We start from the raw sequence: 12933 nt of genomic DNA, 5'->3' as shown, positions 1-12933 counted from the left end.
AAAATTTGTTAATAACATCTAACCGAACATCCAAACGTCAGACGAAGTGGTAAATCTTCGAAAGTTTATACTTTCTGGAGCCATCCATTTGATCGGTAATTTACACTTGCTTGCAGTATAATAACTTTGATCTTCCACCCATCGACTCAGTCCAAAGTCTGCTAGCTTGACGCAATTATGCGAAGAAACTAATACATTTCTAGCTGCAATATCTCTGTTAAAGGAGTCACACACAATAGTATGTTACAAATGTAGAAAGAATCTGTTGCATTTTTCTAAGAAAGAGAACAAGTTTTTCTAAATACCTGTGTACAAATTTTTTACTCTCAAGGTACGATAAAGCAGTACTTAGTTGGAATGTGTAGAGTAAAAGAGTCGCAAGATCTAATCGATGTTTGTTTGATTGAAGATATGCACGCATTTCTCCGAGTCTCGCCAACTCCATAACTAACCAGATCGGCGCTTCGGAACATACTCCAATAAGTCTAATTATATGAGGGTGTTCAAATTGTTGCATAATGTCTGAAATATTTAATTAAAAAATATTTAGTAAACATTTTAATCCATTTTATGTTAGTATATACGAGTTTTCCACATACAGGCTTCTTCGAGGAATTTTTCAGCAGTAGCAAGGTCAGCATCAACTTTACACGTTTTTACAGCAACCGCTATAGTTTGTCCATCTCTACCTTTATACGATCCTTTGTGAACATTACCAAATTGACCTTCTCCAATAATTTCACCCAACTCTACTTGATTACGAACTATTTCATAATCACGTGCTGAAACAAGGAATAAAAACGTATTGCGTAATTATGTTGAAAATATAATAAATTAATTATGTTTTATGTATCAAATGAAAATAAAAACAAACATAATTATACATACTCGCTGGAGTAGAATAATCTCCTTCCTCGTCTACGATCTCCGCATAATCTTCAGACAGAATTGTTCCTGTTTTGCTCACATTTTTTTCAGGACTGTTGAAACCATCTTGTCTATACTTTGGAGGATGTGCATCTAACGAATATATAGGAAAAGTAATGAGATCTAGGAAATATTTGATAAATATTTGATAAATATTTGATAAATATTTGATAAATATGGTATGGTTCATTTTTTGATGTAGTCACGTTTGTAGCCAGGGCATGCAAACGGGATAATGTTCATAATTATCAGGGAGAAAACTTAATTTTATTTCGATGCGATTACTCTGGCTACAAGCTTGTATACAACAGCTTTAAATAACTATAAAAGGATTTTTCAAGACTACAAACCTTTGCATGGACAGGGATAATTTTTCCACGATGCAGCTTGGAAGTGTGAACAGGGATACAGCTTAGTATAATTAGTTAAAGTAAAGAGGGGATAGTCGTGCAAAATACTCGATTGTTGATAAAAGTAGTTCATTTAATGTAACTCAATGTTTCACTTTTATATAAAAAAAATTAACAAGAATTTTGTAGGATTATGCAAGAAATAAATAAATTGATCGAACTAACGACTAAAAATTTACGAAAAAATTAAATCTTTCTGTTCGTTTTTAAATAATCATACCAACAAGCTATTACTGCTTAATAATGTTGAACAGTTTAATACTTAGATGATATATCGTCTTAGATGATTATTATTTATTCTGTTTATACAGTGCATGCCAAATCTTTCGAAGTATGTATATTTATTTTATAATATAAATGTTTACCTTTCCGATTCCATAAGGAAGTATTACTGCCAGTTACTAGTCTACAATAACCGTCTATCAAGTCAGCAAGACTTTCTGCTTGGTCCAAACTTGAGCAAGTTATACTCAGCGTCTCGGTTGCTCCAGCGACTCTCAATTTGATGCATGCTTTGGCATGTTCTTTGCAGTCAGAAACCAACGTTTGAATTGATTGTATTTGTGAGAACTCCGTCATTCTAGTCGGCTAGGATGGTTGGCAAAAAAAAGGATAGTCGGTTTAGGGGAGGCCACAACAAGATCTCATTGATTTTAATTTAATTTGTTAGTCATCTTACCACTGTTCCACCTCGATGAGCCATATAAGATATGCCGAGATCAGGACCTATGACTAGTTCAACAGGAATGGACCAGCTTGACTGAAGATGAAAGGATAAATGAATTTTATAGTTTATGTTTTGTTTTAAGTATTCTTTTTTTGTTTTAAATGTTTTTACTTGATATAAAATTCTCTTACCCCCAATGCACAAATGAATCTTTCCTGATCGAATCTATAATGTGCCCTAAGCAAGTCAAAGAACTTGAACATGCATTCTAATTCTGAAAGAGCTGCTACTTTCTTGAAATGTTGTTGTATCAGCTTTCTAAGTGCCTTTGGCTTCATTCCGTTTAATACGGACCGTGGAAGAAATTTGTGTAAGCCAACCTTAATAAAATGTTTTCTTATATTAAAAGATATGTGCTTATGTATGCATGTTTATTCTATTATTTGAAAAAATGTAGTATTGACTTTACCTCTCTTTCTAAGTATTCCAAATTGCTTTTCTTGTCGAGAGCCATTTGTGGCATGTCTTTGAAGAAATAGCGTATCTCTAAGCAACATAATTGAACCGCTACGTCCTGGTCCAGTGCAGCATGATTTGCATACAGGTAGTCGTTTCGTACCTATAGAGTGTTATTTTAGTAAAAAATTGTATACAGTAAATTTATAAGAAAACAGTTGTAAATTATCGAGAAGTACATTAATTTAAGAATATGTTTATTTAAATATAAAAAGAAGTGTTGTTCACACTATTGACAATTTTCACTTCTATCTTTGGAAATCATTTAAAATTTTAATAATTACTTAAAAAATATCATTCCTTTTGATAGACAACTATTCTCTATGTATTCATTGAAATTTTACCTGATCGTAATAATAGTAGAACGTGACTTTGTCTTTTTCATAGAGATCATTCAGATTTTGTGGTAGATAACGTACTCTGAGTTCGTACCTCCATTCACAATGAGGATGTTTCTTTTCATATTTTTCTTGAACCTAGATATAATGAATATTAATATCAATAAACATATCATTTTGAAGACTGCCTGTTTATTATTTAAACTTATTTTTATATTTTGAATACCTGGTACATTGTGGTATCTTGATGTAACCAGTAACTCTCTCCAGATCCTGGATGATGCAATCTCATGGCATAGAGATTTCGATAATATCTGTTACCAACGGCAAGTCGACTGGTTACTAACGAGATGATCCCTTTCACGTCAATAGCATCACCAAATTTGACGACATTAAAACCACCTATTAAAGTAAAACATATGACCAAACGATAAATAGGAAAAACGAAAAGACAATTATTTCATCAGCAGCTTGAATCTATTATTAAATGTTTAATCAGATTTTACAACCTTTCGATGGATATCATGAAGCTATTAAGAAAGATAAAATTTAATTACCGTTGGGTAAATGGACCTTCAAGGTGGCCTTGTCCATAGGGGTGGGCGATCCATGAGGTGGTGTATTTCTTCCACCTCCCCCACCTTGCACACCACCACCACCGCTTCCACCTCCATCTCCTGTCCCAGTGCTCATCCCCTCATGGCTGCACAAAAATAAATACGAATAAATAGAATCTTAATTGAAGTCGATTCAAGAGATATATCGGTGTTTAACACTTTCAGTATAAAGTAATAGTAGAAGTGAATTAATCCAGGTTAATAGAACGATATAGATAATTTCGTTAAAAATGTATATTAAAGTGCTTTAGAAAAATAAAGATTTAATTGGTTTCAGTCAATATATAATAAAAGTATATAATGAAATCGTTTCTGATCGAGTAAAAAACTATTAAAACATGTTATTAAACGGATATTTCAATTAGATTTATAGTCGGAACTTTATTTCTTCAAGCAGATTAAATGTAATCAAAGATAATAATCAATAATTATTCTTGCCTCTTAAATATAATATTTTTTAAATAAACATAGATATATAATATAACAGTAATTATCGTAAAGTCTTTAGAAAACCTGTTTAATTTATAGAGAGAGTATTTAATAAGTAGATTTTCAGTTTTTATTAGCTAGAAATCTTGGACTTTGCGTAATCAAAAGAAATGCCTAAATATTAGTTGACTCACATGGGTTGCCGATTAAAGTTTTCAATAAAAAAATCGAACGAATTTACATAAACTTGTTCCTTGCAACAAATGTAGTTGAAAATCAGGCTATATCTTAGTTTTCGCATTTTTCATCCAAGATAAATCAGACGATGCAAACAGTTAACGTTAAAATAAACGAGTGAACGGAAATCGATAACCAGACGGCGATGTATTCTATCGCGATTCTTATCACTCCTATACAAAGATAATATTAAAGGATCTCGATCTTTCTGAGAAATTCGAGACATTTTCTTGGAAAGATTAAGAGAAAGAGGGAAACACGTCTGTGACGTTGGATATGATGATTCAATAAAATCGTTTAATGATAAGAAATGACGATTGATATTGAGTATTTCCTTATTAATTGAGTCATAGATATGTGGATTTTCCTCGACTCATTTAAAATCAGTGTGTACCATTGACTATTAAAATATACACAGTAATAGAAATATCAATATATTTTTCTCAGACTTTTCTTCATTTTTTTTCGACTAAAACGTTTAACGTTGCTATGCTAATAAATTGTTCACGAGTAGATAGAAAGATAAAGAAAAATAGGAAGGAGAAATGTCTACTAGTTTATGTGAAATAATTTCAAATTAAAATCCCTCTGGTTGGTCATCTAAGTAAAAGATAAACTTGTCTAAGGAAGAAAAAAATAAACAGACAGGCAGACAGAGATAGAGATAGAGAGGGAGATACAAACAAATTTTCTAGACTTTCCAACAGTCTCAGTAAAAAGAGAGAGAGAGAAAGAGAGAAAAAGAGAGTTACAAATTCAGGGAATCCACGAATATTTGCAAAGAACGTTGAACCTTCTTTCCTCTTGTCATGGTTGTACCGTTTGAGCTAAGACAGCGTGTTATGCGTTCAAAAGAAAAAGAAGACGTGGAATTTCACGCTGTGCAATGCTGACACGCGAGTCTCGAGATGAAGAAAAAAAGAAAGAGAGAGAGGGAAAGAGAAAAAAAGAGCAAAAAAAAACTGCTGAACCACTTTAAGTTAATTTTGCCAACCCCTTTCTTCATATACTTTCATCGTTCGCAAATGGAAAGTTTTCCGGGGTCTGTGCCGTTAGATTTTTCACGATTCGCTTTGCCGAAGTGCGAACGAGTACCATTTCAAAGGAATGCGTGTTTGCCTATAACCTTTTCTCTCTTTTCTTCTTTCTTTTTCTACACGATCCTGCTCCCCATTCAAGCTCGATCGTATTCATCGTTTCACCGAACGCACAACCCTCTGACACGTTTTATACTTACGTCGCGACGTAAGTTATCTATACTGGGTGTTTCATTTAACTCGATCATTTGAATATATGCATCATATTTAAGAAATAACGATTTGTTTCGAAGTAATGTATATGTAAACGCGTTAGTGATAGTATCATTGCCATCTGTCATGACATTTTTATGACGATAGATGTAGAAATAATTAAACATGAAATTTTATATGAAACAGATTAGTAATAATATTTTTGTAAAGTATAAAACATAGCTTATATAAAATTTAATTATGTAAATTAGTTTTATAAGGTATTGCAAATTTAATAATATCTGAACCTAATATTAAACTGTAAAGTTTGAGGGGCTTTTAAAAATATGCTCAATATTTATTTTTAAACTAAACAAAAATATAAATAGAATAAAGCGTCGAAGAAAAGTATTGGCACAAATTAAATTTTCCTATATAACGTTATTTGTACATCTGTAAAAAGTACGAATCTTAATTAAATTGTTGTTGTAAAAGATATTTTTTTGGGTCTAACTAATTGTAAATTAACATATTAAGCGCCAGTGACATATAAGACATTTAAACCTTGACCACAAAAGCCCTTACGCCGGGCTTGATTTGCGTGTTTCTGAACGAGTAGTTAAAGAAAATATTTGATTGCTTCCAAACCATCGTATACGTTTTGTTTCTGGAGTTAACAAATGGAAATTAATGTGTAAGACACTCAACAAGCAAAAAAATTCCGCAACATTTCAGAATCGGCACTCAAACGATAGAATTAGAAACCCCGTGTCAACGAGGGACCGGCGCTTAATGTGTTAAGGTATATTGTATGCCATAGAGATTAAATTGGTTTACAATAAAATAAAACAAAAAAAAAAAAAAACGAGCCATTATACGTTTCTATTTTTAATGCTTATATATATATATTATTATTATTATTATTATTATTATTATTATGATAATTATGTATAATATTTATATATTATTTATACATACGATATTTTATATATTTTCCATATTGAAAATAAAAAGATAAAAAGTTCCAGTGAATCACTGAGAATGCTTAGTGTGGTATTAGGGTAATCGAGGAATGCATAGTAAGAAAAAATTAAACAAATGATCGAAAACGCTTCCGCCACGCATGAGTCGCGAAATCGTTTCGTGCGACTACATTGCGCGTATGTTTGTATTGCCGCTATTAATGCAAATGCATATTACTAGCGTCGTCCGGCTAAGGAATGTCGTCGTGTCAGGGACGAAACGTTCGAGCCATGCACCACGAGCTACTCGACAGATCGTAAACAGGAGCAATTAACGGCGCGAATCTCGAGTACTTTAAAATTGGATGAAATTTGCTGTGAAATCATTCGTTCTTTATAGATGCGAGTGTTCACGATTTTCTTATATTAATATTCGAAACAAGATCATTTCTTAAAATAATGATAGACAAAAGTATTTTCATTCGTTGAATAGATTTTTTTTTAAATTATTTAATATATTCTACATATGATTAATTTATATATATAGATATATACATATGTATCATAATTTTATTCAAATGTATTTTGTACACGATAAATATTTGTGATTAAAAGATAATATTTAGCACAAAAAAAAAGTGGAATGAATGCACTTAAGATATATTATTATTATAAATACGTGTAACTTTTATATACTTGCAAGAAATAACAGTTAGCGATAAAGATCGAATCAGAAATGATTATCAAAGTAATTATGCGAAACGAGTCTCGAGTTCCGTTGAGTTCCGACAAAGGTTCCCACGGTTAAACGCAAATTATTGCACAATTCGCGATCCCCGGTACATTATTGCGCATCCGCATCTCGTTGAATGTGAAACGAGCGACGATTGAGCAAGAGTCATTAGGAATGACGCTAATATTCGATTCAAGCTTCGATTCATCGCGCGTACGCACCTTTTATTAGGGCTCATACAGAAAAATATTCAATGCCAATTCGAATCAAATTAACGACCATTTTATTAAACACATTATAATATTGTGTTGATTCATAAATAATTGCTATTTGGTTGTAATAAACTTTATATTTATATTATGCTAATAGATTAACAAATTTTTGACAGTGAAGTTGGATAAATGATTATTATTATATTATGATAATAATTTATTATTGTATATAAAATTAATAAATGATAATAATCAATTCTTCTCTCTTATAATAGTACGCACTTATGTTAGTTATGAATAAACTCGATAAATACGATATCTTTTAATAAGAATTCTTAGTTTAATCATTTTCAATAGCTATTGCATGTAATTTAACTTCCGTTGTAGGATGTTCTCTCTTCTCGATTAACTAATATTGTTTTTTTTTTTTTATTATTTCAATAATAAAACACGTTTTACTTTTATTTCTTTTTCTTTTTCTTCAAAGTGATTTATCGATTCTAATCAATGAGAAATTCGCGTACGAAAGTCGTAAATATTCGTTGCATCCGGATTAAGAATAATCGAGCTTGCAAGATAGGAGATCGTTATTTGAAAGCGAACGATAGACAGGCTCGACAAAGTGCGATTAATTGATCTAGAAGTGGTAACCAACCAAATCGAAGATTTCGGGGTGATACGTACGTTTTATCGTACTTTACATCGTAATTATAAGTTGCTAGTAATATTATAGTCATAGAAATATATTACATACACATACTTTAAAGCACGCATATATACAAACATAATATACGCATATGCTCTATTTTACGATATTACGAGCGCACCAGGTGCCGATAGTGTTACCAAAGTGACACGTGATATCGATTACGAGTTGTACCTACCAGCATTATAAAAAAGAACAGACCGCGAAACTCATAATAGAATGACGGTGGTGTCTCTCTGCTCGAACTAATAACCACTCACATTTGATACTAATCATTTCTCCACGATGTCATAAGAACGTAATTCATTCCACGAAGGTCCTGCCTATTCCTCGAGTTATGCGCATTTTGTCTCCCGGGGATCATGTAACACTTGAAGCTCAAGGCGATCGAATGATTTGTTTCATTTGCTATGTATATTTAGAATTATTATGTTCGATGAAATCATTTTTTTATTTGTCTCTCTCTCTTTCTCTCTCTTTTTCTTTCTCTGTTTCTTTTTATCTTTCTGTATAATCTTTGTATATCAGTTATATTTATCACTATATACGTTAAATGTTTTTATAGGTTTATTTTTGTTTATAATTTAATAGTTTTCTCTTTTCTTATATTTCGAGTTTTTATTCATATATGTATTTTCGTAAATGTCTAACATAAAATATATTTGTTAAATCATAAATTAAATTTTCTTCTCTCTTCTCTCTTCTTAAATTATATAATAAATTAAATAATAAGAATCCGATAGTACTAATGCTCATTCAATTCTGATGCGTGATAGAATGAAATTCAATTTTGAATTTTTGTTTACAAGGATTAAATTGTAATCAAGCATATTATCTTTCTGTTCTATTAACTTTCATGGATACTTTGCATTTTAACTAGTCAATTTGCAATATTTATGGTAACATATTTAATATTTTGTTTATCATTGTATACATAGAATATTTTTTTTAATTATTTCTTTTTCCATTATACGAATCTCTCTCTTTTTTTAATATATCCTATCTTTCAATTTTGTATATTACTTTTTATCACAGTATAAATACATAATCTTTTTTTATTCAATTTATTTTTCCCTTAAAATTCGAAAAGCAAGCACGAAATACATGGGTACGGGAATGAATGAAAATTTGGAAAAATCACGCCGATCTCAAAGCCATCGTGGAATTCGATGTATGTACGTTCGAGGAATGTGTTCGTTCGATACGCCTCGTGGAATCTCGATCGGATTCATCGAGTCGAATAGAAAAATTCTCTTCCATGGAATGGACACTGAGGATTAAGGATTGAAAAAGTATAGATAACAAAAAAATATATATACTTCTTCATTTCTGTTTAATATGTTTCTTCGTATTTGAATACAACAGAGAAAACAGTTTCTTTTCATATTTGTATTCAGCCTTCTCCAAATTATTTAATCAAAACCAAATTAGTGATATCATGACTGCTAATGTGCTGATCTTGCTAAATTGTTTCCATGATTTCATAGACTTTTCCAGTGATTGGTCGACCAGAGTAAGGTGCATTTTTGACATTAAAATTTCTAGATTTAAAACACTTGAACTAGTTTTGTATCACACGCATTGATACAGCATCATGTCCATGAAGATCCTAAATTTTGTTACTAGCCTGATTCGCATTCATCTCTTTTTTGAAACAAAATTTTTAAATGTATCGAATTTCTTGTTTAATTTCATTCATTTTCAAAACACAATAACTTTTGACTGAATAAACAAATATTACAACTTCTTAATTAACTACTCTATGATAAATTCACTTTCCAAATGTAAGAGAGTATTGTCAGATATGATATTATCAAAGTTATATGATCCTAATGCAATCTACAATACATACTACAGCAATCTAAAATATGAAGAAACTGTTTATTCAGCTCAAGATATATATTATATATTTTTTATTTTATATAACAGAGTAGAATATATTGATCATATGTAACTTATTGTAAGTAAAATAAAATAAAAAAATATTGTTAGTGTAAAACTTAATATGAAAAGACAATAAATTTTTGGGACGATCTAATATATATATATATACATATGCATATTTATATATTGATATACACGTATAGAGGGGGAGTCTTGGTTTCCGGCCCTGACCTGCCGGCCCGACCAGAACTACTACGCACCTGCGACTGTCGCCCACGCAGCTTTCCTTTCACTATGACTTTCTCTATTGCGCTTTTGCATCGTCCGAAGAATAATGATCGTACGTGCTAGCGACAGCTCGTTAATATCGCTCCTAAAAACGATAATAATCAGTAACGTGGATGATCACGATCCGAGTCTATTCTCCGATCTCTTTAATTTTTATCGATCGATTCTTGTCACACAAGTATTATCTGTTTTTTTTTCTTCTTTTATTTAATAATTAAATAATTTTTATGTGTATGTCTCATTTTCATTCTAACGATAATTGAGAAACTTCATAATTTCATAACTTGTATCTCATTATTTTTTATTTATTAAATTAAAGTATAATATTTGTTTAGATTAATTTTCTATTAGATTAGTATAAAAATAGATGAATAAATATTAAATTAATCTCTAATACAATTTTTAAATCTATTTCAATATATTAAATAACATTATTAATTGGTAGTTTATATAATTTTCTTTTTTTCTTTGTAGTCATTGTTCAAACATTGTTATGAATGCAAGCAAACGTTTATCTATTCGTTTCTTATCTATTTTTACAGAAGAAAATCATGCGGTCTAGGAAATAAGCTGAATTCCAAGGGATTTCGAGAAGATCTTTTAATTTATGTTAATATTTATGACTTCTTTGCGGTCTCATAATCAGTTAGGTATCATTGTTAAACTATTCTTGTACGTTTGCATTGTCCAAACGTATTTAGTATATATGACAGGTAAATATTACGTATATGTATACACACACACGTTATATCATAAAGTTCAGTAGGCGTGCGGAAATATATTTCAACAATTGAAAGTAGGTGAATATGAAAACAGTTGAAGGATTCTTGCGTAATTATGCGGTCACGCTAGTTGGTGGTCTCTGCGTGCTTATGACGTTTCATTAAACATCTTTTATACTTTTTGTTAATAAGATAATAAATAATGTTAATTATTTAATGCAACTTTTTAGGAATTTTGTAGGAAAGTAAATTATAATAACGTTATTAAATAAAAAAATAGAGCACATTATCATAATGTTGTTTATGCACACACAATTTAATGAAAAACTATATTGTTGCACATATGTTACATTGCACTCATTCGCTATTAATATAATAATGAATTATGCATTTTATAAAATCTATATGTGAATAATTATTTCAAATTTTAATGACTGATTGACTCATTATTGACGGTTTAAGAATTAACAAATATAATATTTGACAAAAATAGGATTTTGTGACAATCTATATAAGGATTGTAGCTCGCCATCATAGTTTTTAGTTTTTAAAAATTTGTTATACTTACTTAAAAAGCATTTTGACTATTGACAAAGGCATAATCCTATTTAATCTTACTAATTTTAAGAAATATATTTGATTATTATATGTTTACAATAATGAAAACTGTACAGAGTCATTTATGTTATAATCTATACAAAATTCTCAATAATTTTCAATATGTTAAACTAAATGGAATTAATTGTAAATAGATTTTAATTCCCCAACCACATGCATTTAAGAATTAATCGATTTACCTTCTCCGAGTAATTCTGTGAAATTTCCACGTGCCAAGAGTGTCTGGACTATATGAAGAATCATTGTATCCTAGTTGCCCGAGAGAACACAGGAGACCTCTGCTATCTCTCTTCCATCGTTTCTCACGCGGCACATCCTTTTCTTTCTTCATCAGAAATATCCCCTTAGAGTTGGTGGTAAAGCCTGAGAGATTTTCTGTTCGGCGTCCGTGCCACGGAATTCCGTTTGCTTTTCTTTCCACAAGCTCGAGCATCTTCATAATTCTCTTCATTCGCCAACAATTGATAGTAATTCGAACATTCGTAAACGAAATGGGCTGATATCATCAGTAGTGTAGCACTAATCAAGTTCAACGTAAAAATAACACTCGAAAATAAAAGATAAAATACACGTGTGTCGCGTACTTAAATATTTTCAATAATTATTTGACAGTTGATCACCGCTTTGATCATACGGTAGAATATTATTTAAATTTTCCGCATTTCGATTTCGATCAAATTTTTCGGATATTCTGTACAGATTTTTATAAGAATGATGGGCTTAAAATTTACAAGTAAATCACGGTGTTGTATTTTTTTCTTTTTTCTGTAAAACATAATTTTGATAAAAATTAAATCAACGTGAAACGTACCAAAGCGCGTTTCGTACGATTCACCCTCGATTAATTATCCGAGGCTATTTAGATATTCGTCCTTTTTTTCTCGCACCAGTTTTTTATTCTTTCTCTCTCTCTTTCTCTCTCTTTCTCTTTTTCTTTCTCTCTTTCTTTCTCTGTTTATATGTTTTACTCGCAATCACGCGTGTTCACACATTCGCTGTCGAGTATACACTGATCAACCTGGACGAATCGACAACCTGCTGTTCTCTCTTTTTCTCCCTACCTCCCTCCCACCCTCTCTCTCTCTTTCTTTCTTTCTATCTCTTTTTCTTTGTGTCAAGCTTTTTCTCGATCCTTCATCGTCGTCTATCCGTTCCACCCTTTTCCACGCGCGTGGGTCGTCGTCGCAAAAATAACGATGCCCGTAGAATCGGACTTGATTAGTTACGCGTCCTGCAAATCGTTTAGTTTCGCATGATTTTCCACTTATTGTTACAACTTTCCGTTTTCTACGTCATCATAAAATATATTCTTTTTTGCATTGCCAATTGACAAGAAAAGATAAAAACAAACAAAAAGAAATTGTCATCTTTTCTCGTCATTTCCTTCTTATTTATATATATTCGACACTTGTTTTATTTATACGTTGCATTGTTTAAG

At 31.0% G+C, this 12933-nt stretch overlaps 1 protein-coding gene across 8 annotated transcripts in view; it reads right to left on the bottom strand.

The window, feature by feature from the left end:
- LOC106784223 (focal adhesion kinase 1) overlaps positions 1 to 12933 on the bottom strand; it is a 75828-nt gene that overhangs the window by 7174 nt on the left and 55721 nt on the right. For 5 of the 8 annotated variants that reach the window (XM_014743547.1, XM_014743546.1, XM_014743545.1 and 2 more), the window contains 12 exons: positions 3416 to 3561; positions 3085 to 3260; positions 2865 to 2996; positions 2474 to 2623; positions 2196 to 2384; positions 2017 to 2097; positions 1703 to 1925; positions 1278 to 1313; positions 889 to 1020; positions 600 to 782; positions 306 to 522; positions 24 to 214 (listed from right to left, as the gene is read on the bottom strand). In XM_014743547.1, coding sequence (XP_014599033.1) covers positions 24 to 214; positions 306 to 522; positions 600 to 782; positions 889 to 1020; positions 1278 to 1313; positions 1703 to 1925; positions 2017 to 2097; positions 2196 to 2384; positions 2474 to 2623; positions 2865 to 2996; positions 3085 to 3260; positions 3416 to 3551 — 1846 coding nt within the window. In that variant the 5' untranslated portion in view covers positions 3552 to 3561. Of the gene's footprint in view, positions 1 to 23; positions 215 to 305; positions 523 to 599; positions 783 to 888; positions 1021 to 1277; positions 1314 to 1702; positions 1926 to 2016; positions 2098 to 2195; positions 2385 to 2473; positions 2624 to 2864; positions 2997 to 3084; positions 3261 to 3415; positions 3562 to 11674; positions 12207 to 12933 lie in introns of those variants that run through there. The other 3 variants (XR_001381398.1, XM_014743541.1, XM_014743542.1) reach the window with 3 other exon arrangements.

The sequence above is a fragment of the Polistes canadensis genome, unplaced genomic scaffold (genome assembly GCF_001313835.1).
Source record: "Polistes canadensis isolate GaletaPanama2010 unplaced genomic scaffold, ASM131383v1 scaffold_32, whole genome shotgun sequence".
NCBI classification, from domain to species: domain Eukaryota; kingdom Metazoa; phylum Arthropoda; class Insecta; order Hymenoptera; family Vespidae; genus Polistes; species Polistes canadensis.
Note: the sequence above shows the minus strand (reverse complement) of the source record. Positions and strands in the feature narration are given on the sequence as shown.